Below are 23513 nucleotides of genomic sequence, written 5' to 3'. Positions count from 1 at the left end.
GTTGGGCCAGCTTTTGTCAAGGCTTTAGCAATCTTCATGACCAAATTCCTGCTAGAAGCCCTTTTGCAGCTTATGTTCTGACAACTCTTGCATTGGCAGTTACGGCTCATGCTAGTAGGTCCAGGTTGCTTTTATATTTCATCCATTCTTTACAATCTTATTTGTATATTGTCCATTGGAATGAAAAATGCCCAGACTGCACCTTCCTTTACAACTGTAAGGTGCTTAACCCACCAACAGGGTAAACAGTAACACTCTGTAAATGGTAACACAGCACACAATCCTTGGATCCATCTGGCAGAATTTCCAGGTGCCTTCATGCAGCACATAATTGAAATATATTCTGAGGGTGTGCTGATGACAAAAACCCACGCAGATCCTACTTCTTTTTCTGCTGTACCAAGCAACATAATCGCCAGCACAGCCCCAGTATATGCATTTTTACTAGCAAGTCCTTCCATCCTGCTTGGAGCAGTACTGGTGTATGTGCTTCTACATAGTGCAACCTAAAGCTACACCACTACTGACCTATTTTTCCCCCCTTGAAAAACATTAAAGGCAACTTCCTAATGCAGATACAGCCACAGAATTCCTCCCAGTACACCTGCTTTAACAAGGACATAAAAGAATAACATCCAAGCTACATTTTTAACACTTCATCCATAATTGCCTTTCATTTCTGTCCTTCCACTTAAAATAACACCCAGTCCAACTTCACACCATCAACTAGTTAAGCTTCTTCCTGTCAAGTCCATCTAGACAAGCGTCACATGCTTCCACCTCCATCTGTTCACACCGGTTTTCCAAATTATTTTCATTTCATCACACTTTCTTTCTGTATTCCTGGCTACAATGCCCAGCTCTCTCATGTCAGAAAGCCTCTTTGGGTTTTCACTTTTCAAGCCCTTCAGGCTCCATCCCACCTAGTTTACCATGAAATATTCCACGCTGTCTCTGCACTCCCACCTAAAAGCGCATGCCACTCGGAGACCTTTTCAAATGTCTTTTGAAGAAAAACACTCTCCCTGTAACCTTGCCCTGCCCTTTTCCCAGGGCTTCAGCTGTCAGTGTGAATCCAAGGCCCATGCTGAATACAGCGCAGCTGCATGACCTTGGCTCCGACTTCTGAGGAAGCTGCTACGTTCTAAGAAGCTGCACAGTAGAGCCACGCCAAGATAAGAAAGATAGAGTTGGAGAGAGGTAACATTTTTGAGATATGGACCATTAGTAGCACAAGCACTCAGGAGGAAAAATATAAACATAACAAGGTTTAAGATGATAAAATAAAAAAAAAAACAAACAAACAAGGAAAAAAAAATCAAACAAGAAAAAAAACCAACCAGGGGGCATGAATAGAGCAACTCAGCAACTTTGAGCTGACCCTTCCCCTCCTGAGGGATGTCCTGGGTGGCTGCCTGGTGTGTTAGCAGGGGTGGTGAGCAGATGAATGCCCAGCCAAGCAGCCCATTAAAGCCTCACTGTTTCTTTTGTGCACGCTAGCCAACAACTGTTTAACATTTTTATACTGTATATACCCTGCCTGCAGTCTCCTTGCACGCAGCAAAAAGTGACAGAGGATTACGCTATTATTATTGGAAAACCAAACTGATGCCCTTTTTTCCCCCACCCCTTCAGATTCCTTTTAAAAATGTTTGTCACACTTCCCACTAGAGCTCAAACAGCTGGTGAACTGCAATCACCACACACCGCAGCGATCCAAATTATCTTATTGCTTGGCATATTCCACCCACCTGCTCAGCCCAAATTTGGTCTCATCACATATTCAGATTACAGTCTCTGCTTAAGAGCAAACTTTCTTACAGCAACATACACAACAGGGCTCTGACTAAGGCCGCAAGCTTGCTTACGGAGCAAGTTGCCTCTACCTTCAGTGTAATAAACCTAAGTTCCCACTCCTTTACCACTGTTTACTGCTCCCCTTTGCTTTGCCGATACAAGCACTTGCAGGACCGTGAGGTAAATCAGATAACAACCAATGGTAAAAGAATATACCCTGCTCGTTCTTTTTCTAGAAGGACTTTTCTGGAAGCCAAACTCCCTCAGCAGCCAGCTGACACTGTGGCCTACAACCAGCCGCACCAGCAGGGCCCAAAGTGTTGGGCAACTCCAGCCCACTGCCAGGCCCCCTCAGGCGGGGCAGGCCCCACTGCCAGGCCCCCAGGGCGGCGGTGAGGCCCGTATTACCGCCGACACCAGCGCTGCGGCCCGGGGGGGAGGAGGGGGAAGAGGACCCGCAGCTTCTTCTTGTGCACGACCACTCCCGCCCGCCCCGAGGCTCCCGGAGGCGGCCAGGCCGCAGGCAGGGCCAGCCGGGCAGCGAGGGTCCCTGACACACCCGGGGGCACCGCGGGAGGGGCTGTGGCAAAGCACGTTGAGCGTCCCCCCGGACGGAGCCCCTCGGTACGGTGCCGCCAGCACCGGCTGCCAAGGGAGGCCCCCCCTAAGGGCTAGGCCTGGAGGGGACCCCCCACCGCCGGGAGAGGGGGCCCGGCGAGGCCTCTGCCGGCGGATAGCGTCCCCGCCCGGCGGAGACACACCCCCCCCCAGGTGCGGCGGAGCCCCCGGTGCCACCCCCCGCCCCAGGCCGGGGCCACCGCCCAGGAGGGGCGGAGGGGGCGTGGCCTGGCCCCGCGGGGTGGGGGGGCCGCGTCCCCCCCCCCCGGGTCCCCGGCACTTACCTGCGGGCGAGCCGTTCCCCTGCCCACTGCGCAGGCGCCGCCGGTCGCCCCGCGCATGCGCTTTGAGGGGGTCGGCGCCGCGCGGTCCTAGCGCCGCCGGCACTCGGGGGTGGGCAGAGGGCGCTGTCAGCGCCGGGCCCCGCCGCCGCGCCGGTTCCCCGCCTCCTCCCGCGGGCAGCGGCGGGGAGACTCCTCCCCGCGCCGGACGGAGCTCGCCTCTCCCTCAGGAGCCCGACACACCCACCCTCCCCCCGCCTCCCGGTAAAAAATGGCCCCTCCGCCTGCGGGGTCTCGCAGGCCGTCCCCAGGCGGCGGCTCTGCCGCCCTCCCCGCACCGGCGACGGAAGTAGGAGAGGGACGGCCCGGGCCGGCGCGGCGCGGCTCCGCCCGGAAGCCCGCCGCCTCGTGATTGCGCAGCGCAGCGTCCTGCCGAGCCCAGCGGAGCCGCCGCCGGCACGGCCCCGGCTCCGGCAGGCAGCCGCCGCGGCAGGTAGGCCCCGCGGGGTCCCGGCGGGACGGGAGCGGGGGGGGGGTCCCGCGGGTGCTGGGGGAGGCGGGCAGCGGAGACACCCCCCGGGAGGAGGTGGGTGACCGCGGAGGTAACTCGGGGGGCTGGTGTGCGGGGGGTCCGTGGGGTCTCCAGAGACCCCGGGGAGAGGGGGGATGCTGGGCGGGGGGGGGGTGGGGACACGACTCCGTGGCACCAGGAGCTCCGTGCCCCTGCTCGCCCTGGAGCATGCTCTCGGTGTCCAGGCCGGGCGCCCCAAGATGAAGCCAGCCGGGACGCTGCGGCAGGTCTCCGACTTCAGTGACTTCAGCCGAGGCCACTGGCTGCAGGAGTTGCTGTGCCAGGGAGAGGAGCCCAGCCACGTCCTGTCCAGCCCCGATGGGCAGCACCTCTTGGTCCTGCAGAAGAACCGGTCGCCCCCCCTGCCCCAGGTGGTGGCCTTCCAGCGCCACGGCATCGGTGGAGCCGACCTGGAGAGGAACTGGCAGCAGCCCCAGCCAGCCCTCGTGGGACTGCTCTTCCTGCAGAGCCCTGGGACATCGGGCTCCTCGGCACTGGCCCTTGTGTGGGAACACGGCCGGACCGAGGTCTGGCACTTCGTGGTGGCCGTGGGCTGGCAGCTGCTGCAGACGTTGGAGCTGTGCCAGGGTGCCCGGGCACGAATCGTCTCCGTGTGCAGCCAGGGAGCCAGCCTGGTGTGGTGTGAGGAGAGGCCTCCCCTGGATGCCCACTCAGACATGAGCAAGTGTGCCTTCAGGTTCTGTGTTTGCACCCGGGCTCTGGAGCTGGGGGAGCACGGCGTGCGGCTGGGCACCCTAAGGATAGTCCTGCACAACAGCCCTGAGTACCAGGTCCTGGCCTCCCCCCAGCACGTCTTCCTGGTGCCTGCCACTGCCAGCTTTGCCACCACTTCCAAATTCCTCCTCATCTGGCATCCCGAGAAGGCAAAGCTCATCATCACAGCCCCCTCTGCAGGCTTCGTCCACAGCAAGGCGCTGCGCTCCGGCAGCGAGTCAGACTTCAGGAAGCTCCTGCTTGGTTCTGTGGGTCTTCTCTCATGTTTGGCACCACTGGACATTCACACTTCTGCTGTGTCCAACAGCGGGGGTCTGCTGCTGGTGAGCACGAAGGGTGCCGTAAACATGGTGGAGCCAGATGGGACACAGAGACATGTCTTTGACTTGGAGGGGGGGCCCCTGGCCCAAGGAAGTCCTGTGCAGCTGAAGACCTTTGGCAGCATCCTGGCGTGCGTGCTGGCTGGGGTCCTGTACCTCGTCGACCAGAACAGTGGAAGGCTTATAGAAAAGAAAATCCTGAACATGAAAGAGGTGCATTTCCTGGAGTCCCCGGGAGAGGAGGACAGCATCCAGCTCCTCGCTCAGACAGGCATATACAGCTTTAGCTTCTCCAAACCTGAGGACAGCAGTAGACCTGAACCGTGCCTGGTAGAGATGGTGTTCGAGGAGGCCTGCAGATACTACCAGAGGAGGAGCCTCAGCAGCTCCAAGTTGACAGTGGAGAAGCTGAAGAAAGGCGGTGTGTTCCAGGCACCTGTGGCCCTCGCTGCCATCCTGCAGCACAGCCTCTGCCAGAAGCAGAAGCCAGCCCGAGGCCTCCAAGACACTTATACCAAGCTGTTGAGCACAATGAGCCTGGAGCTGCAGAGCTACATGAGCCTGGAGCTCCTCAAGACCTGTGTGGTGTGTGCCCCAGAGAGTGAAGTGGAAAGCTACTGCGAGGAACTGGTGGAGCAGGAGGTCAGCCGCGTTCTGCACTCTGACATGGACAAAGACAACTTGGCCTACCTGAACTCTGTCTTTGCCTCCTTCCCCAAGGCTGCCTGGAAGGCCACGAGGAGCTGCCTGCAGCTGCAGCAGAATGGGGATGGCCTCTTGGTAGCCAGGGCCACCCCGGAGGTGTGGAAGAAGGTCCTGGGAGGGCCGCAGCAGGAGGAGGTGGGTCAGAATGGGGTGGTCCCGCTCTTTGAGCTCATCTGCGCCTCCTTCCTGAGGTTCAAACCCAAGTGGCTGCCCAGTTTTGTGGAGCTGACCCAGCAGTACGTTAGCATCTCTTGGGCATACAGCAGCAAGGAGGGCCCAGAGGGCCGGGTGCCGCTGTACAAGAGAGCGCTGGGAGTACTGGCCAGGAAGAACAAGTGCAGCGAGGCAGATGATGAGATGGAGCTTGAACTGCTGCTCTGCAGCAAGAGGCCTAAGGCTGTGCTGCAAGCTCTGCACCTTCTCATCCGCCTGAAGCGGTGGCAGCGGGTGGTGGAGGTGGCAGAGAAGTTCTCCAAGCTCAGCCCCTTGCTTAACAAGGAGATATTCACCACGCTGCTAGCAGAGTTTGCCCAGCACCGGGAGCTGGACCCTTATCTGGACATGCTGTGGCCGCTGTGCCCCGCTGAGCTCACCGCCTCGGACATCCTCACCGTGGTCCTGCAGCACCTCCCTCGCGCCCAGGAGGACCCAGTGCCCTTCTCCAGCGAGGGGAACCAGCTGACTGTAGGCTTGCTGAAGCCGCTGCTGCAAAGGGTTGTGCAGCGTCCCTGTGTCCGGGATGAGATGTACTCAGATGCCTTACAGAGCCCTACCTTCCCCCCTCCCACCCCACCCCGAGAGCACAAGATCCCCTCAAAAGTAGCGGCCGATGATGCCCCTCAGCCTCCCACGGCAAGGACTTCCTCCCCTTCGGTGCTGGTACAAGGTGACACTGTGTGAAGGGGGGGAAGCACAACGGGATCCCAAGCCTTGGGTGCCCACGGAGGGGAAAGCCGCATCCACTCCAGGAAATCCTGCCCTGCCTGCTCCTTTCTGAAGCCTCCCTGCGGCAGCATCTCGAAGAGTCGGTTGGGTGGCTGGGGTTGGGGGATCTTGTCTGAAGCCAGGGCAGGCTTTCTAGCTGTTTCTAGCAAGTGCAATGTGTGTGCCCCAGTGGAGGAGCAAATGCCGGGTGCGTTTGCAGATGAAAGCACTGGCTGCACTACAGGACTAGAGAACTGCTCCCTGCTCAAAGCACTTTGTTTTTGGTTTGCCTGCCTCCTTTATAATTTCCCTGACCCTCTAGGAGTGGCAGGCAGGGACACGCATGTTCTTTTCCCCCCAGAATCTCTGCTCAGTGGGTTGGGTGGTGCCTCCAAGCTCTGCCTGTGAGAAACAGTCGTGTTTCTTGCAGTGGGGTCGCCGAGTCCTGCTGCTTTGGGTTCAGTCAGATGCTAAATGCCAGGGTGGCGTGGCTCTGTGGTACTGGATGTCCCAGCAGCCGCGCTGGCAGCTGCAGCACTTTGCACGCTGTCTCACTGCAATTCCTCTGGGATCGGTCCCGTAGCTGTGACTGATTGCAGCTACTTAGCTGAAGAGAGCAGCCTAATTCCCTTATCTCTCCATCCCAGACGGTACCCGAACTCTCTTCTGAGCTGAGAAGCTGGCAGCAGCCTGCGTGAGCTTGGGGCTGGCCCTGCCTTTCCCTTTCCTTTGTGGAAGCTTAGATTATGCTGCAGGACGCCCAGGCCCTCTGTTCCCATCTCCTCTACCTTTGCCCTTAGCACACAAAGGGGCTTTGTCGGGGTTGTCTGGCTCATATTGTGCCTCTGTTTGCAAAGTCAGTGTAACTTGAGAGCAGTCGTGCAGGAAGATCCAGGTTCCAGCCTCTCCCGGTGCTCACCGCCTGGGCCCCTCCTGCGGGAGAGACCCTTGCTGTGGCTTTGCCCCTGCATTCGGGGCTGTGGGGTGAAGGAGCTCTGTCTTGCCTTGCTGGGCTGGCAGAGCCTGGCTGGGATGGGATGGGGGGGGTTCACCTGCATTAATCCTCTCCGAGTGGGGTTAAGTGTGGAAGACAGACTGCTTTTAAAAATAAAGGTTCCTAAAGCAGTGCCGAGGCAGTGGTAGATGTTATGAGGATGCGTACCCTCAGGAGGAGGGGAGTTTCGTTTTTGTTCCAGTTAAGAAGTGGCCAAGCTCAACTCACCGTGGTCCTGCCCAGCCTGGCTCACCGCTGGTATGTGCTGAGCTTGGAGATCCAGCTGGAAGCCATGGAGGCAGGACCCTGCACCGGCAGGCAGGTGACCATCCCAGAAAGGCCATCCCAGACAGTGCACTGTTCGGGAAAGGCAAGCCCCCACGTTGCTGGGAGCAAGGAGATGGGCTTTGCTCCCATTCTCTCTGCTTGGTGCCACAAGCAACCTCCAAAAGGCCATTTGGGCTTCTTGGGGAAGTTGTGGCTAGGCCCAAGATAAAGTTTAGGAAGGGAGAATTTTTTCTCAAGAGCTGCAATTTGTGCCTTTGTTCCTGGCTGGAAAACCAGCAACAGGGAGCACCACAGTGGCCCTGGCGGGAGCCTGCTGCCCTGGGCACACAGCAGCAGAGCTGCCGTTGGAGGAACCGCGGTTTGTCAAAGCGCTGTGAAGAGGCGGCAGGGCCTCCCCCAGGCAAGGGCTCGGCTGCAGAAAGTCCCTGTGGTGGAAAATAAAAGTCTGGCGAAGGGGAAGAGGAACTGCTGCAACAGTTCTCTAGAGGCCGGCTGGCTATCGATGAGGCTTGTGCTGCAGCCGTGGGGTGCCGCGAGTTTCCCTCCCACACAAGGGAAGTGGATTCTGGCGGCTGCCGCTCCTGTTGAGCGGAGGGAGCCTGGCCTGACCGGAGAGCTGGTGGCAGCCGCTGCGGGCATTTTGCAGTGAGCCATCCTTGCCTCTTTTCCCAGCCCTGTCTGGTGCTGCTCTCACCCGCCACCCAGGGCTGCTCAGGAGGAGGATGGAGCCAGGCCCCTCTCGGAGCCACGGCTCCAGGCACTGGGATGCTGCCCCGGGTCAGCGCTGAATGGGGAGCTGCTGAGAGCAAGCCCCACAGCTGCGCAGTAATTTGAGGGGAGATTTTCATTGCCAGGGCTGCGTTTGGATGCAGGTGGCCACGGTGACGCAGCGAACGAGGAGGGTCAAGCTCCCTGCCTTCCAGGGCTAGCTCTGCAGAGAGGAAAAGGCCATGGCTGGAGGCTGAGCAGAGAGTGGAGCAGGGAAGGGGCCAAAAGCCAGCGAGCAGAAGCTGAAGCCAGCAGCAGTCCTGCGCGGGCTGGTGTCCCCGAGGCAGAGCAAGGGAAGAGGAAGCGGGGAACGCTGTGCGGTGGGGACAGCTCAAGGCTCAGGGATGGAAACCTCCACACACAGCCCCTAGAGGAGCACAAAACAGTCACAACTTGGGAGGTTGAGGTTTTAGGGTGGGGGAGAGCAAAGGCAGAGCAAGTGGAGACAAAAGAGCTAAATGCTCTCCAAGGAGGGGCTGGGAAATCCTGCCCTGAGGACCAGAAAGAGTGGGCATCCCTGGGGGGAGCGGGGGCTGAGCCACCACACAGGACAGGTTCAGCTGGGCGATAGGCAAGCACTGGGCTCTCTTTGCGGTCAGGACGGGTGCTGGGGGGAGATAGCAGGAGGTAAGGCCAGTGCAGCTTCAGATAACGCCTGAAGGAAAAAATAACGATTAGAAGATCTGAAGGCAAATGGAAAAAGCAATAAAGCAGATGCACGTAGCGGAGGGCGAGCTGGCCAGCTCGGTCCCGTCGCTCACTCCAGAAGGACTTGGAATTTGCAACGGAGGAAATGAGTCAAGCAGCTCACGTACGTCCCCTGTGCCTGACCCGTGTTTCGGGATGGTCCCTGAGCAGCACAAAGCAACACCTCCACTTGCCCCACCACGGCTGTGGACCAAGTTGCCCTTGGCTTATGTGCGTACACAGCTCTCGCTGTGCCCATCCATGCTGTGCAGCAGCGCGGGACACGCAGGAGTGGACACTGGAAGTCCCCGTGCCACCATACCCAGTAGAGGGAGGGAGGTGTGGGCTGCAGGCACCCCATAAACCAACTGAAAACCCACAGATGACACATGGTGAGGTTGACAGAGGGCACAGGGAAGTGCTTGCACGTGAGGGGAGGGGCACACCTCATGGACAGGAGGCTTTTGGCATGGCTTTTCCCAGGGAAGGACCTGGCACCCACCCAGCCACAGGTGCAAAGGGCTGCCCAGTGAAGGGAACATCACCCAGCCCCGGTGACACTGAGCAGTGGTCCCGCATCGACCCACGGGCTGGGTCAGGACTCGAAGAGCCAGCTGTGAGCAGAGCACGCTTGGGGACCCCAGCAAGAGCCTTCTCATCCCAGGCACAGCCCCGGCTTATGCCAGAGGTGGGGAACCCTCCCTGCCCTTACCCCTGTGTCCTTCCATCGCAGCCAGACATGAAGAGCGCAGCCGCGTGCCTGCAGCGCACACAAACACCCCATTTATTGTTTGACACCAAAAAATCACAGCCTTGGAAAGAGTCAGGCTCCCTGCAAAAATAAATAGTCACATTTTTCAAGCGAGGGGCCTGGGTGGGCGGGTTCCTGCTGGCCAGCAGCACAGGCTGCGGTGGCATGGACAGTACAAGCTGCCCTGAGCACCCAGGGCCTGGGGCAGGGGGTGAAGTCCCACCTGGGGCAGTGCAAGGAGCAGCCCACACACACATATATATACCAGGGCATCATCACATAACGGGAATTAGGGAGGGGGTTTCAGGCGAGGGGTCCCAACCTGCTCCCCAGCACCCAGGGAGAAGGTGCAGCAGACGGAGCAGCCGTGTCCATCTCCTCCGTGCCCGTGCTGTGGGCAATGGGGGCTAATGCCTCGTGGACGGCCGGGGGATTTTGTATAAGTTGAACGCGGGTGGCCTGCAAAACCAAGGTCACCTATGTCACCCCCAGCCACAGAGGGGAGCAAGGGCCAGCCCGGGATGTGCTGGGATGGCCAAATGTCATCCCACTCCTGTCACCCAGGCCCACAGGAAAGAGGGTATGGAGACCCCCCCCACCTGCTCCACCAGCTTGGAGAAGGCTGGGCACAAGCGGCACCCCCAAACTTAGGAGTGTGGGAAGATGACGGAGGGACCCCAGAACAGTGCATGCTGCACAGGTCCCACCTTCCCAGTCTCCCCTGGTACCAGCACCCTCCTTGGTCTGCACTCACCCTGTTCCCCTTGCCCCCTTCCCTTCTGTGCCCTGTCCCCCCCCGCTCATGCCACAGTAGCTGCCCCCCACCCCACGCAGGGACCTGGCGCTGCTACTTACATCTCCAAGACTTCATTCCTGGAGGGGAGGAAGAAGAGGGGACAGTGTCAGTGGGGCAACAAGATGTCTCCTGAGACAGCCCAGCATCTCCCCATGGGACAAGGTCTTCCCCAGGGCACACAAGGAGGACACAGGAGGCTGCAGGGTGCTATAGTCACCTCCATCCTGGCTGTCCCATCTGGACACAGATCACGGGCTCCTACAGCCCCCCCCCAAACATTGCTGCCCCCCCAGCATCACTGCTTCTTCCCTGGGCGGGCGGAGTGGGGCCCATGTCCCTGGCTCAGTGGCACATGGCTCCCTTGTGTCACGATTTCAGTTCCCCAAGTTTCCCTGGCAGCTGAGCCCGTGTCTCCAACCAGCTCAGCCACCGGCTGCAGCGGGAAGTGAAAGGCACCGGGGCCACCAGTGGGGACCCCAGGCATGCTGCGGGCAGGGCACAGCCCGGCTCAGCACCGTGTCCAGCACACAACACGTATGAGCCCAGCCCGGGTCCCGGGAGAGCTGGGGCATGGAGTGAGGAGGAGTGGGGCAGGCAGAGGGAGGAAGGCTGGCTGAGGCCACAATGGGCACAGGGGTGCTGCAAGCCCTGGCTCCCCCCGGCCGCTGCAACCCTGGAGCAGAGGGGTGGCGGCAGTGGGGGCTGGAGCAGGGGAACCCCCAGCAAACTGCACCGCAGAGCCAAGCCGTAGCCCTCAGCAGTGGGAAATCCAACTGGAAACCACTCACTACCCTCAGGGGTCGCAGCTGCGCTGGCGGTGGAGCTGCCAGAGGTCCCCACAGGGATGGGGAAAGGGCCCCAGAGGGCTGGGGAGCAGCCCTGGGGTGCTGGCGGCCATGGGTGCGTGAGCGAGCACTGCACCCTCGTGGCAATGATGCCAACGGCACAGCGTGTCCCATTCTGCGCGGCACCCAGCTGTGCACGAAAATGGTGCAAAGGGGAGTGAGACGGGTGGCGGACCCCCAAGGCAGGCTGGGGGCTGCAGCGCTGCCATGCAAGCCAGGCTCCTTCCTCCGAGGGGGCTGTATGCACCTTTGGCTGCCCAATGGAGGGCTGCAGAGAAGACAGAGCCAGGCTCTTCTCCAAAACATCTCCGTTCTTGGAGGCGGAAGGTCCCAAGACACCTCCCTGCCCCCACCCCCCCCAGCCCACATTACTGTAGGATCAGCCCCCCAGGCTGCCACGGGGCACATGAAGGGGTTTGCACTGTGTGGGGGGGACTCCAGACCCAGCGTGGTTGCAGGAGGCAGGCGGCTCCTCACCTATAGACATCAGCAATGTCCATACGGCGGTAAAACTTGGCGAGTCTGACGGCCAGGATGATGCTGGGCAGCAGGAAGACGGTGCACCAGCCCAGGCTGAACCAGAAGGCGTTCTGGGTGTGGGGGGAGAGCCATCAGAGCCCAGACAATGATTGAAAGAGCCTCTTCTGCGCCCAGCCCTCCCCAAAGACCACCTATCCACCCCTTCTTGCAGCCTGGCCTTTGCTCTTAGCCACCGCAATCCGCTGGGGAGATGCTGAGCCCCACTTGCTCAGGACAGAGATGAGTACCCCTCATCCTATGCGTGAAGGGGACCCCATTGCCACCCCACACATACACGTCATCCCACACACTGCTGCCCCACTCACCAGGGAGTCCAGGATGTAGTCGCAGGTGATGACCTCCACATTATCCAGGGTCTGAGCTATGGGCTTGCAACGTGCCACGTCTTCTGTCAGCTGGCGACATGGTGTGGACAGAACATGTCAGTGTCCTCAACACCCCGCAGCCTGTCCTCCCCTTCCCTCCACCGCACCAAGAAAGGCTCAACTCACCCTGCTCTTGGCCCAGGAGATGTAGGTCTCAAAGAAGTCCAACAGTTCCTCCAGGAAAGCCCATGTCTCCTGGGGCAGGCAAGCAGAGAGTGGAGATGCTGCACTCCCAGCCCCTCCATGCCACATGTCCCCTCCAAGTGAAGATCAAGGCCATCAGACCACCCCAGCCCAGCAGCAATGCGGCTGCAAAAGTGCCACCCCCGTCCCTTGTCTAGGGTGCCATAAGGGGGGGGGGCACCCAGGGATGCAGGGGACCCCCGAGGAAGATGACAGGGCAGGAAGAGCAGCCAGATGTTGCTTGGCATCCCTGCACAGAGGGAGGTCTTGGGGCGGGGGTCCAGTCACACCCCCACCGTGTGGCCCAGCAGCAGGGCAAGGTGAGCTCACGTTCTTGATGATGTTTGCCGTCTCCCTCTCCAGAAACTCCTGGGTCTTGTTGGCTTTGTCCAGCGCAGTTTTTGTCTGTTCCTGGGGTGAAAGGTGCTTTCAGCAGTGTGATAGGGAAAGTGGGACCCCCGCGTCTCCCCAACCCTGCCTGGCAGCAATCCCTGGGGCACAGCGTCTCTGAGCTGTGGTGTCCCGAGCAGTCACAGGCTGGCGGTGCCTCGGGTGGAGGGAGCCTGTGCCTGGCAGGCTCTGTGCCATGGGCCCCCTGTCTCTGCCCATGAGCATGCCTGGGGAGTCCCACAGCAGCCACCAGCCCCCAGGACTTCACGTTAGCCCCCACCACCTCCACTGCAGGACCTCAAAGGTGCTTTGCAGGGTACTTCTACTGGGGTGTGCTCAGGAGGCCCCCTTGTGCAGCTTACCTCGAGCAGGTCAGCCCCGCTCTGCACCGAGTGGATGTTCTCCTTCAGGCTTTGCTGGGGATGGAGAGAGGAGAGTCAGAGGTGCAGACCCCACAGCTCAGCCGAGACCCCACCAGCAGGGTCCAAGCTCTGGGGGAGCCCAATCTGGCACCCCCAGGACCTTCCCCACCCTGGCATTGCTCACCAGCAGCCCAGGGAATTTCGTCTGCATCTCCTTGTCCAGCTCCCTCAGACTGTGAGCATCAGCCTTCAGTTTATCTTTCACGCCCACGTCCTGGAGGAGCTGCAGTCAGCAGTGCTCCCCCGGCACGGGGTCCCTGCCCCACCACAGCCATCTGATGGGACGCCCAGGCTGGAGAAAAGAGCTGGGCAAGGGTGAAGGGCCTCGCCCCGTCCTTGGCACCCAGGCAGATCTGCAGAGGAGCCCCCACAGGCAGGGGCTTTGGGGACAGGGTGGCCGTGGCCCTGGGGTGCCACGGTCTCTCACCGCTTTGTTTGCCAGCTCCTCCAGCTCTGCAGCCAGATCCAGGAGGCTTCCCTGGGTCACGTTCTGATCCAGCTGGAAAAAGCAGAGACAGAGCCGTAAGAATGGGGAATGGGACTCACGGTGGGGGGTGGGGAGGCATACCCCACCCCTGCAGGACAGAGCGGAGCCAGGGCCTCCCAGGTGGAGGAGGTGCCCGGTTGCCCCAGGGGATGACATGGATGACAGGGAACACCCTGGGAGCCTGTGGTGGGACTCCCACAGCAGCAAAGGGGAGGAGGCAATGGACCCCCTCAACACACACCTGGACCCCCCCATCCCAACACCAGGCTGCCCCCAGCCCACCTGCTCCAGGGTGAGGGTGAAGTTGGGGGGCTGCCCAGCCCGGCTGGCGTTCAGCAGCAAGTCTCCCTGGTCCTGGCTGAGCAGCGAGATGGGGCTCAGGGTGATGTTCACCTTCTCGAAGGCTGTGGAGATCTCTCCTGTGTACTGCCAGAGACAGGAGAGCCACGATGGGCCACAACGCTGGCCCCTCACTGTCCCCTCAGTGCCAGCCCTGTGCCCCCAGCTCTGCCCCCCAGACCCTGGCACCCGGCGCTCACCTGGCTGATGTTCAAGAGCTCGTCCAGGGACACGCTCTGGTCCAAGTGCAGCGTTTGCCACAGGGCAGCGTCTTGTTGGCACTGCCTGCAGGAGCAGGGCATGGGGCTGAAAACGGGCAGGCGAGGGCCACCCCGTCCCAGGAACATGTCCTCACCCACACGAGCAAGTCGCTTCTCCTCACTCCTTCCCTGGCACTGGCGCCCGCCCGCAGGCAGGGCACGCAGGGCAAGCTGCCCCCATCCCGAGGAGCATCCGAGGGCGCCGAGCAGCTGTACCCCTCCCCAAAGACACAGCGCTGGACCTGGGACCCACCTGTACATCTCCGAGAAGTTTGTTGTGCCACCCTCCTGGCCCAGCAGCTCGGAGAGGTTGAAGCCAGGGATCAGACCGGGGGTGTCCAGGAGCTGAAAGCAAGGGAAGAGATGAAGAAACTAGACACAGCGCAGGGCAGGACACCTGGGAAAAGCATCCCAAAACAGCCAGCACTGCCTCTGCTCCACCGGGAGCCCTCAGAAAGGCAGCTGTGGCTCCGGGCTCCACGGGGAGCTCACCTGGAAGAGCTGCTGGCTGCGCCAGGACTCGCAGAGGAGCGTGTAGGTGTTCCCCCCCAGCACGAAGGTGATCAGCACCAGCAGCATCAGCAGCCAGGAGAAGATGAAGCTGAAGCCGACCCCTCTGCCAGGACAGAGACACCATCGGCACCCGAGGACCCATGCCCCGGCGCTGACGATAGCATTGCCTCCGGCTCGCAGAGCCCAGAGCCTGCGCACCCCTTGATCCCCCGAAATGGTGGGAAGCACCAGCATTCCCTCAAGCATGTCTCTGCAATGCCTTTGGCCCACAGAGCCCAGCTGGGCTGTACCCCGGGGCTTGGACCCCGGCACAGCTTCCCCAGTTTTGCAAGCCACCACTGGCCCATAGGTCCACAGGACCACGCACACGCTGCCAGGCCCCCGCTGGCAAGGGGCGAATGGGCTCCGCTCAAACGCCTTTCACCAACACCGTGTTTTATCCTCGTGTTTACCACCTGCATGGTGAGTTGCCACGGGGCAGGCCATTAAGCCGTAGTAATTTGATGATTTAGGAGCTTGAGCATCCCCAGGCCAGCCCTGCCCTCCCATCCCACCGCTCCCACACGCGTCCTCGGCAGCTGAGGGAGCCTCACGCCATGAAGAAGTTCCCGCCGGTGTTGGAGAGGCAGCTGCGCTGCGTGGGCAGCACATTTTCCTTCAACCCCAGGGGGCCCAACAGCAGCCCGATGACGTTGCAGAGGACCACCAGCAGCACCATGCAGCACAGGAGGACACAGATGCTCCACCTGGGGCAAGAGGAGGGGCAGGAGTCGGACAGCAGGACCTGGCACTGTAAGCAGTGCCTGGCATCCCACCAGGTGCCTCCTTGGGGAGGTAAAAGCCCCCCAGGCACGTGGGCAAAGAACGGGCACGGGTGGCTGCAAGGCACATCTTTGGCTACCCAGCACCCACAGCCCCACCACCGAGCATGCCCCCAGCTCCAGCAACTGCAGGATCCAGAGCCCGAGCCTCTCCAGACAAGGGAGCAGGGGGATGCAGCAGCCCCTCACCTACCTGAGCCCATCCAAGCTGATGATCGGCTCCCTGTACTGCTCCAGCACCGATGTGACATTGTCCACAACAGCCCCCACGTTCTCCTCCACTTCCAGGAGCGGCAACTCCTCCTGCAAGCTCCTGATCTCCTGCCTGATGAGGCCCAGCTGCTCCTGGGTCTCTGCAGGGGATGGGGACAGGTTGGTGCTGTGAACTGCTGCCCAGGTCCTGCTCACCTGGGGCAGGTGAGCCTGGGGCAGCAGGGACTGGGAGAGGACGGTCCAGGATGGCATCAGCATGATAGCACACGGGGACCTGGGGACAGCCTGGGCTGCAGGCAGTGGGGTGGCAGCAGGGGAGGTCTCCAGGTAAGGATGGGATGGGGAGTATGGAGCCCTGGGAGAGGGGGAGTTCAGCACAAGGGGCACAAAGCCCTGCTTACTTGTCACCATGTCCTGGGACTGCTCTTGCACCTTGGCGGGGGTCGAGTCCAGGGTGCTGTTAACCTGCACGGGAGCGGGGATGCACAGCGTACAGCTCACGTCCCTGCCCGCAGCCCAGGGCTGAGCAGCACATCCCCTCCCTCCCCAGATCCCGCTGGCACAGGACAGCCAGGCTCCCCCCAGCACCCAGCCCTGACCGTGCCAGCACCCGGGGGTGGCGGGGGCAGCGGGCAGGCTCCAGCTGAGGGAGAATTCCAACAAGCACCTCCCTCCACCCAACAGCAATCAACTCCTGGGGGCCTCTTCCCAAGCCACCCCCTCGCAGCACAGCCCCAGCAGCACCCATCCCTCTGAGGGGGGCGTTGGGACATGACCCCTTACCTTCTCTAAATCGGCTGTTATGTTGGAGCCAGACACACCTTCCAGTGCCTCCAGCTGCTGCTCCACACTGGGGATCTGTGGGGAAGAGCCTGGGGTGAGGGGGCTGCAGGGGGGCTGGGGAAGGGTCTGCGGGGGACCCCTGCCCCTCCTCACCGTGCTGAAGTTGGCGCTGAAGGCCAGGCCGTCCAGGGACACGTTGCCGCAGGGGCGGCCGCAGTCCTGCAGGGTCTGGCTGAGGCCGTCCCGCAGGTTGGCCAGCCGCTGGCCGTAGCTGCTCTGCAGCTCCTCGAGGCGCAAACGAGTGCTGGCGATGCTGCCGAAGGTGGCCGCCAACGTCTCCATCCCTGGGAAGACAGCGGGGGCTCGAGACCTCATCCTGCCAGTGCGGCCGGGGCTGCTCCTCAACCAGCTGAGCCTTGGGGACCCCATCAAAAAAATGCAACATAGGGGCACCCCCGTCAATTTGCATCTCAACATTTGCCCCAGGTTGGGGCTGGACTGGCCAGATGGACCTCCCTTCCTGGAGGTCTTACCCAATCTTGCTGGAGCCCCCCAGGCATGCACCTGCCCCAGCATCCCCCTGAATCCCCTCCAAGGTCCTGCCGGCCCCCCAGGGATGAGGCCGCTACCTTGCAAGAGGTCCTGGAGGGATCCCAGAGCCTCATCCGTGCCGCTCCTGATGCCCAAGACGATCATGCCGCCCAGGTTGGGCCCGATCTCTGTGGAGATGGGAGAGACAGTGTCAATGATGGGATCCCCGGTGGCGGGACCAGACTGCCCTGAGCAGCCCGGGGCTTGCAGGGGGAGCTGCCGAAAACACTGACCCCTCCCCAGGACCCCATCCCACATCCACCCTCCAGGCAAAGTGGGCAGAGGGGACACCCCCAACCCTGCCAATGCCTCCCAGAGAGGAGCCTGAATGGGGAAAAGCAACAGCTGGAGCAGAGCGGGAGCCTGGAGGAGCTCCCAAACCCATTCCTTTTAGACATCCCCATGAGAACCAGCCCCGTGGCCCCCGGGGCCTGCAACCACCATCTGCAGCACCCCCCAGCCACCTCCACTCCCCAAGCACCCCAGGGTGCCTGTGCCCCCCCTCTGCTGCACGTCCTCACCCTGGAGGCTGCTGTTGGCGTGGCTTAGCGGGACGTCGCTGCTGTCAATGATAAAATTGATTTGCTGCAGGGACAGAGACGGGGTGTCAGTGAGGATGGGGACCCTTCCCCACCTCCAGCCCCACTGTCAGCCTTCCCCAGGGGTGGCCTTTGCCCCCCAACAGGCACCCCAGCTGGGGTGGAGGGACCAGGCATGCCTTGGGGATGGAAGCCAGGTAGGCATGGACGTCGTCCAGGGTGTTGTTGACATTGGGGAAGGTGCCGCGCACAGCCTGGGAGAAGCGGGTGTTGCTGACCAAGGCACAGATATCACCAGCCCTGCAAGGGAAGGGTGGCAGGGTCAGTGCGTGGGGAGCTCAGTCACGATTTTCCCCCACAGGACCCTCCGAACCCACCCACACCATCCGGAGCACGCCCTCCCAGAGCATCCCGAGTGCCCTGCACACTGCCAAGGGAACAGAAAGGAGGGACACGGGAAACTGAGACACAGGGGAGCCCCGTGCCTGCTGCACCCACATTTCCCCACGGCAAAGCTGTCGGGAAGGGTCTGCACCATGCCCCCCCCCGGGCCAGCTCCCCACCGCCGCTGCTTCCTCTCCTTTGTCCCGCCGTGCCAGGATCTGCTCCTGTGAACAATGGCAGCTTCCTGGCACGGCCGCCAAGCGCCGGTGTTTCCACCCGCCCTCGGGTCCCATCCGGAGCCTCCCGGCCAGCGCACTCACAGGAGGAGAGCTGAGACCAGCAGGACGGAGACCCAGAGTGCCCGGCGCCGGCAGCCCGTGTGCTGGCCCTGCTTCTGGTACATGCGGCCCCCGCAGTTCCCGCAGCAGCGGCAGCAGCAGAAGCAGCATCCCACCAGGGGCACCAGGATGATGAAGAGGAGCCCGATGGCCATGCAGACCAGGAAACCCAGTTCGTAGAGAAGCAGCTGGGAGAGGAAGAATGAGAGGCGGCATAACACTGGTGCCCCTGGAGGCTCCCCAGCTCTAAGGGTCCTGTCCAGACCCACCATGGGGCGGAATGGGTCCCCCCCAGGGGGTTGCACATCTCCCCTTGCTGCTGCCCAGCACCAAGGGCTCAGCCTCGGAGCAGCACCCACCAGCATCCCCCAGTCCGTGATGGCCCGGGGCTGCTGGCTCCCTGCCCTGCCTGCCCGCTCACCTCCTGGACTTGCTCCTCAGTGGTCTCCTCAGCCTGGGGCTGCCCAATATCTGCAATCAGTTCTGGGGGAGAAGGAGTGGGGAGAGCTCTGAGCAGGCGCTGGGCCCTGGGGGGCTCTCCAGGAGGGCCCCACACTCTGCTCACCCCAGAGAGGGGCTCCCAGCGCCGGGCATCACCTCCAGCGCTGCGGCTCAGAGCAGCTGTGAGTGCACGGCATGTTTCTCCCTCCCAGGCCATTGTGTCACACAGCCCTTTTGCACCCAGGAAAAGCGCTGCCAGCCCCCAGGCTCTCAGGGGTCCACAGAGCAAGGGGGTCCCCACCCCAGTGGGCACCAGGGGTAGGCTCGATGGGGGATGCTCCGACAACCATCTCAGCTGCCTTTGGGCTGCCCTCCTGCAGCGCAGCCCCAGGCAGATGCCCGGCCGGCGCTGCCAGCGTGGGATGGGCCCTGGGGTAAAGTCCCCCCCGCCACACTGCCTCTTTCAGTCCCAAGGCTCGCCCTGCCCGTGCGCCATGGCCTCATGACAAGCTCGTGCTGACACAGGGTGCTGAGTGATTGTACCCTGGTATCTGCGTGACACGGACAAGGCCACAAAGCCATTACGTTGTTTGCCAGCCACGCATTTACCTGCAAGTTGCCGGTGAGCAGGGGCTAAGCCAGGAAGGAGGAAGCACAAGTGCCAGCAGCCAGAGTGACAAACCACCCGTCCCTAGGTGGGCAGCACTTGCCCCGGGGGCATCAAGCAGCCCCGGGGTCCTGGCATCACCCGTGCCGACCTGCAGCCACTTCGGGGCAGAGCTGTGCCATTGGGACATCCCCTTGGAGGTGAAGGAAGGAGGGCAAGCGCTGGCAAGAAGGGGGGTGCCTGCAGCACTGCGGTGCGGACACTGGCACTGGGACACTGCTTTTGGTGGCCCCAAGGTGAGTCCTGCCTAATCACGCCTTGTCACCTGCAAGCACTGAGGGCTGCAAGCCAGGCGAGGACCCCCCAAAGTCACAGGCAGCAAGGGATTTGCTCTGCACCTTTCGTTGGGGCCTGGGATGAAGATACCTGGTGGGAGGATAGGGCAGGACCCTGCAAGGTGGCACTGCCACCAAAGCCTGTGCTGGGGCCCACCCGAGACCGCCACACAGTCATGATGGGATGCAGCTGGCAATCCTCAGGGACCCCACTCCATTCCCCCCCCTCCCCAAACCCCTCCTAACACAGTACCCCAGCACTTAAATGCTGGATGGACGGCCACCAGTGCAAGAGGGCTGAGCCTGAACTGGGACCCTGCAGCTCCGAGCAGCCCCCCCACCTCATTGCCAGCCCCCCCCCCCCGCCGCCGTGCACCCACCTATGGGCAGGTCGTTGGGCTGCACCAGCTGCAGGAAGCCGTGCACCATCCCCACCAGGCCCGGCGTGCTGCTCCCCGGCGCCTCGGGGCCAGGGCCATACGCGGGCTGCGAGATGTTCCCCAGCTCCATCGTGGCGGCTCCGGTGGACACCTGGGCACAGAGAAGGGCTGTGGGTGTCATTGGGGTGCAGGGCCACCCGGGCTGCCCTGCCTCCTGCCTCCGAGCAGGAAACGCGGGGAGAAAAAATCAAGCACCTGCCAGCTCCTGCCCGGAAGGAAAGAGCTGTGGGAGAGCACCGAGGAGGGATGGGGAGTCCCTGGGATGAGCAGCGGGGTAGGGGGGGACAGGCAGGAGGTGCCCATGAGGGACCAGAGGGGCTCCGGAGGATGAAGCGGAGACGAAGCACTTACCCTGTCCTCCGGCACCTCTGTGCGCGCACGTCTGCCCTAGGGCCCAGCCACACAGTGCCAGCGCCCGGGCTTTATGGTTTGTTTAAGTTTCAGCTGCGACTGATGAAAAGCCGCTTGCCGGGGAAGGCGGCGATGCCGGGATCGCCCCACCCTGCCCCTGCCACCTCCTGGCACCCGGCCACCCCCGCCGCCTCTCCCTACCTGGGTCAGGGTCACCACCACCACCACGTCCCAACCCAGGCAGCAGGGAGAAAACCCCTCTCCCTCCTCTCCCCAGAGCTCCCGCGCCCTTTCTGCTTTCCTCCTGCCCCGACCCAGGGGCTTGGGTGACCCGCGGTGATCCGGAGGGCAGCCATCCCGCCCGCTCCACCCCAGCTCCAGCGGCATCCCTTGAGGATGGGGTGCGCTGGGGCCGGCCACAGTTTCGGCGCAAACCCGCTCTGGCCACAGAAACCGGCTTCTGCGTTTAGAAAAAACCTCCCCAAATGGGGGGCATTGCAGCAAAGCCGGTATTTTCCACCCGCACCCCGGTCCCCCCAAGCTGGGGCACGGCCTCGGGGGCCCCCAGACGGGATTCTTCCTCCGAGGCTGGAGGTCCCCCAGCGCCTGCCCGGCTCCATCCCCCGCGTCCCCGCCCGCCGCGGGACCCACGCGTGGCTCTACCCCGGCCGCCGCCCCGCGGTCCTCAGCCCCCGCCCCGCCGCCGGGGTCCCGGGAGCCGCAGCCGTGGGCGGGGTGGGGGGGGGGAGGGCTGGGGGTCGCTCCCGGTTGTGCCGCGGACGCACCCGGTGGGCGCGGGGCAGGTGCCCCGGGGGTCGCGCCCTGGCGGGAGGTCCCCGGTACGGTACGGCTCGGCTCGGCCCCGTCCGGCCGAGAACAACCCGGCTCCGCACGCAGCGGGCGGCCCCCGGAGGGGTGGGCAGGGCTGGACGGGGCCGCCCCTTCCGCCCCGGCCCCCCGGGGTCTGCCCGGGGCGTGCGACCGCGCCGGCCGGCCCCCGCCTCGGCCGGGAGGGAGCCCGCTGCACCCTCTGCCCCCGGGGGAACCTGCCCCAGCGCCCCACCCTGCCCCTGTCCCGTCCCACCCTGACACCCTGCGTCTGCTCCCAGAGACCCCCATCTCCTGCCCCGTCCCGCCTGGGAGAGCCCGCTGCCCCCAGTGCCCAGCCCCTCTGCCCCACGCCCGGGTGATGCTCCCTCTCTGCCCTACAGAGACCCAGTGCTGGCCCCGCCAGCAGCCCACCCTGCCACAGCCCCCATGCCCAGAGCCCCCCACGCTGCCCACCGTGCCCCCATGCCAGCCCTCAGCCGTGCCCCGCGCCCACCCCACACCCTCCCCAGGCCAGCCGGTGTCCCCAGCATGGTCCTTGGCCCCAGCCCTGTGTCCCTGCATAGGGCACCATGTGCTTTTGGACCAGCATCAGCGGGGAGTCCGGGTGAGCCGTATCCATATGTCTTTTGCATGGCCAGGCTCCCCGGCCCCCCCAGTGCCGTTGCCTTGCTGGCCATCACCTCCCAGGTTACTGCTTAACTTTCCCCGCACAAGCAGGCGTCACTGCTCTCCGTGACCATGGGCAAAAGTGGCACGGGGAGGGAGGCAGCCCTGCCTTGAGGTTTCCTCCTGGCCTGGCCTGTGCAGAGTGCTGGGGTGCCACGTGGTACCCTCCGGCTCAGCGCTGGCACCAGGGCAGGGCAGCGGAGGACAGAGATGCGCTCCCAAAAAAAGGAGAAAAATAAATGAAAAGCAGGGCCTGGCAAGTTTTTCACAGCGCTGGGGCTGATGTGGGGAGGGAGGTTTGGGGGTTTCACAGGCATCCTTCGGCTTTCCAGCTCAGACCCCAAAGTGTTGCCTTGAGGCCCTCCACCACCTCCCGGGGGCAGGGGACATGAGAGGAGGGGGCACCAGAGACCCTGCGTGGGACGGGGCCGGCTGCCCTGGGCGCTGCACTCCCCCAAATTGGTGTGTGCCCAGCTCGCACGGCCATGTGTGGGCAGGATCTGGCCCGGCATCCATGGGATTCTTCACAGGTGGATCCGCTTCTGCAGGGCATTGCTGCCCTTCAGCCCAGGGCGTCCTGCTGAGGCTGCTCGAGCTCGGTGCACGTCAGGACTGAGGGCACCGACACCTCAGCCCAGGGTGCCACCACGCCATGGGCTCACTGGGGCCACCCTGCTCCCACCCACCCAGCCACGAGCTCCCACCATGGCACAGGTATCCTGCAGCCCCCCCGTCCCCAGCCCCGTCAGGGGGAAGGATGGCAAGGCGACATCCCTCAGTGCAGATGTCAGCCCAAGCCCTGCCCCTGCTCCGAAGACGTGGGCCCATCCCGCCCCCACCCTCCGCTGCATCAGCCCCATTTTAAGAGCCTGGTTTCCCCCACATCCTTTTTTTCTCCCCCATTACTGCCAGATCTGCCCCCGCCCCAGCATCACCCGCAGCCGCGGGCTCCTTGCCTCGCATGTTTGGCCGGGGAGGGGGTTGCATTGGATGAAGCACCCACAGTTTAAATCTCGGTGTCCCCAGGGCTGTGGGCTGGACCCAGCTGCCCCCAGACCCCCCATCCAGTGGGGATGACAAAATGACCTCTCTGGGGTCAGCTATCTGCTCTGGTCTGGGGGAACTGGGGACCAGCATCTTCCCCCAGTGCTGGCGCGCTCCACCCCAGCTTCTGGAAGGGGATTGGGGCAGCCCCCATGGAGGCTGGTGCTGTGTCCCCCCATCCGGAGGGGTCACCCGTCCCTCCTTTGCCCCCCCAGGACACCTCATGCTGCTTAGCTGCTGCTGCTGCCTTGTTCCCACAGCAGGACAGTGCCGCCCCGCCTGCTCCCCAGGGGATGTGCCCATCACCTTGGTGTCTGAGCCGCATGTTTGCTCTGGCACGGGGACAGGGCCGTTTCCCAGCAGCCCTGTGCCCTGTCCTTGCTGGGATTTCTGCTTTTCACAGCGTGGCAGGGAGCCGGCCGGGGCCTGGCTGCGAACCAGCAGCCGGACGCGAGCCAGCATCATCCCAGGAGCACAGTGAGCCCTGTCCCCGTACCCCCCCACACCAGGGCACCGGGGGCACCAGGGGACCCCCCCCTCTGCCTTGCCC

The 23513-nt window shown here is 62.7% G+C and overlaps 3 protein-coding genes across 15 annotated transcripts in view; 1 reads left to right on the top strand and 2 right to left on the bottom strand.

The window, feature by feature from the left end:
- Positions 1–2846, bottom strand: part of ARMH3 (armadillo like helical domain containing 3) — a 129715-nt gene extending 126869 nt beyond the window's left edge. For 3 of the 12 annotated variants that reach the window (XR_008467146.1, XR_008467147.1, XM_054207055.1), the window contains exon 1: positions 2700–2844. The gene's annotated coding sequence lies outside the window, so the exon portion shown is untranslated. Of the gene's footprint in view, positions 1–2013; positions 2548–2699 lie in introns of those variants that run through there. The other 9 variants (XR_008467144.1, XM_054207053.1, XR_008467149.1 and 6 more) reach the window with 7 other exon arrangements.
- A 110-nt stretch (positions 2847–2956) lies between these two features.
- Positions 2957–7076, top strand: HPS6 (HPS6 biogenesis of lysosomal organelles complex 2 subunit 3). The gene is made up of 2 exons (XM_054207047.1): positions 2957–3189; positions 3453–7076. Exon 2 carries the CDS (start codon positions 3468–3470, stop codon positions 5925–5927), a length of 2460 nt encoding a protein of 819 aa, XP_054063022.1. The 5' UTR covers positions 2957–3189; positions 3453–3467; the 3' UTR covers positions 5928–7076.
- A 2430-nt stretch (positions 7077–9506) lies between these two features.
- Positions 9507–21324, bottom strand: LOC128911726 (prominin-1-A-like). Of its 2 annotated transcripts, none has more exons than XM_054207048.1 (25): positions 21208–21324; positions 20012–20162; positions 18670–18731; positions 18231–18436; positions 17706–17826; positions 17509–17572; positions 17026–17115; positions 16550–16740; positions 16397–16471; positions 16015–16078; positions 15594–15753; positions 15173–15325; positions 14559–14682; positions 14320–14411; positions 14007–14091; positions 13750–13893; positions 13408–13479; positions 13105–13194; positions 12921–12974; positions 12499–12579; positions 12112–12180; positions 11926–12015; positions 11558–11670; positions 10295–10312; positions 9507–9898 (listed from the first exon to the last, which is right to left on the bottom strand). In XM_054207048.1, the coding sequence occupies exons 2-25, from the start codon at positions 20139–20141 to the stop codon at positions 9847–9849; spliced, it is 2400 nt and encodes a 799-aa protein (XP_054063023.1). In that variant the 5' UTR covers positions 20142–20162; positions 21208–21324; the 3' UTR covers positions 9507–9846. The 2 variants fall into 2 exon arrangements, with proteins under 2 accessions (XP_054063023.1, XP_054063024.1); XM_054207049.1 differs by lacking the exon at positions 21208–21324 and adding an exon at positions 20423–20516.
- Between the last annotated feature and the right edge of the window lie 2189 nt (positions 21325–23513).

This window comes from Rissa tridactyla, chromosome 6 (assembly GCF_028500815.1).
Source record: "Rissa tridactyla isolate bRisTri1 chromosome 6, bRisTri1.patW.cur.20221130, whole genome shotgun sequence".
NCBI classification, from domain to species: Eukaryota; Metazoa; Chordata; class Aves; order Charadriiformes; family Laridae; genus Rissa; species Rissa tridactyla.
The sequence above is the reverse complement of the archived record's forward strand: the minus strand, read 5'-3'. Positions and strand labels throughout refer to the sequence as shown.

What these genes read in the sequence shown, in the direction of transcription:
- HPS6 (XM_054207047.1), top strand. Translation starts at nt 3,468, where the DNA reads ATGAAGCCAGCCGGGACGCTGCGGCAGGTCTCCGACTTCAGTGACTTC.
- LOC128911726 (XM_054207048.1), bottom strand. Translation starts at nt 20,141, where the DNA reads ATGGAGCTGGGGAACATCTCGCAGCCCGCGTATGGCCCTGGCCCCGAG. An exon ending in CCTCCAGGACCTCTTGCAAG is followed by an intron (nt 16,741 to 17,025) that starts GTAGCGGCCTCA and finishes CTGTCTTCCCAG; the next exon opens with GGATGGAGACGTTGGCGGCC. An exon ending in AGGAGCTGGCAAACAAAGCG is followed by an intron (nt 13,195 to 13,407) that starts GTGAGAGACCGT and finishes CAGCTCCTCCAG; the next exon opens with GACGTGGGCGTGAAAGATAA.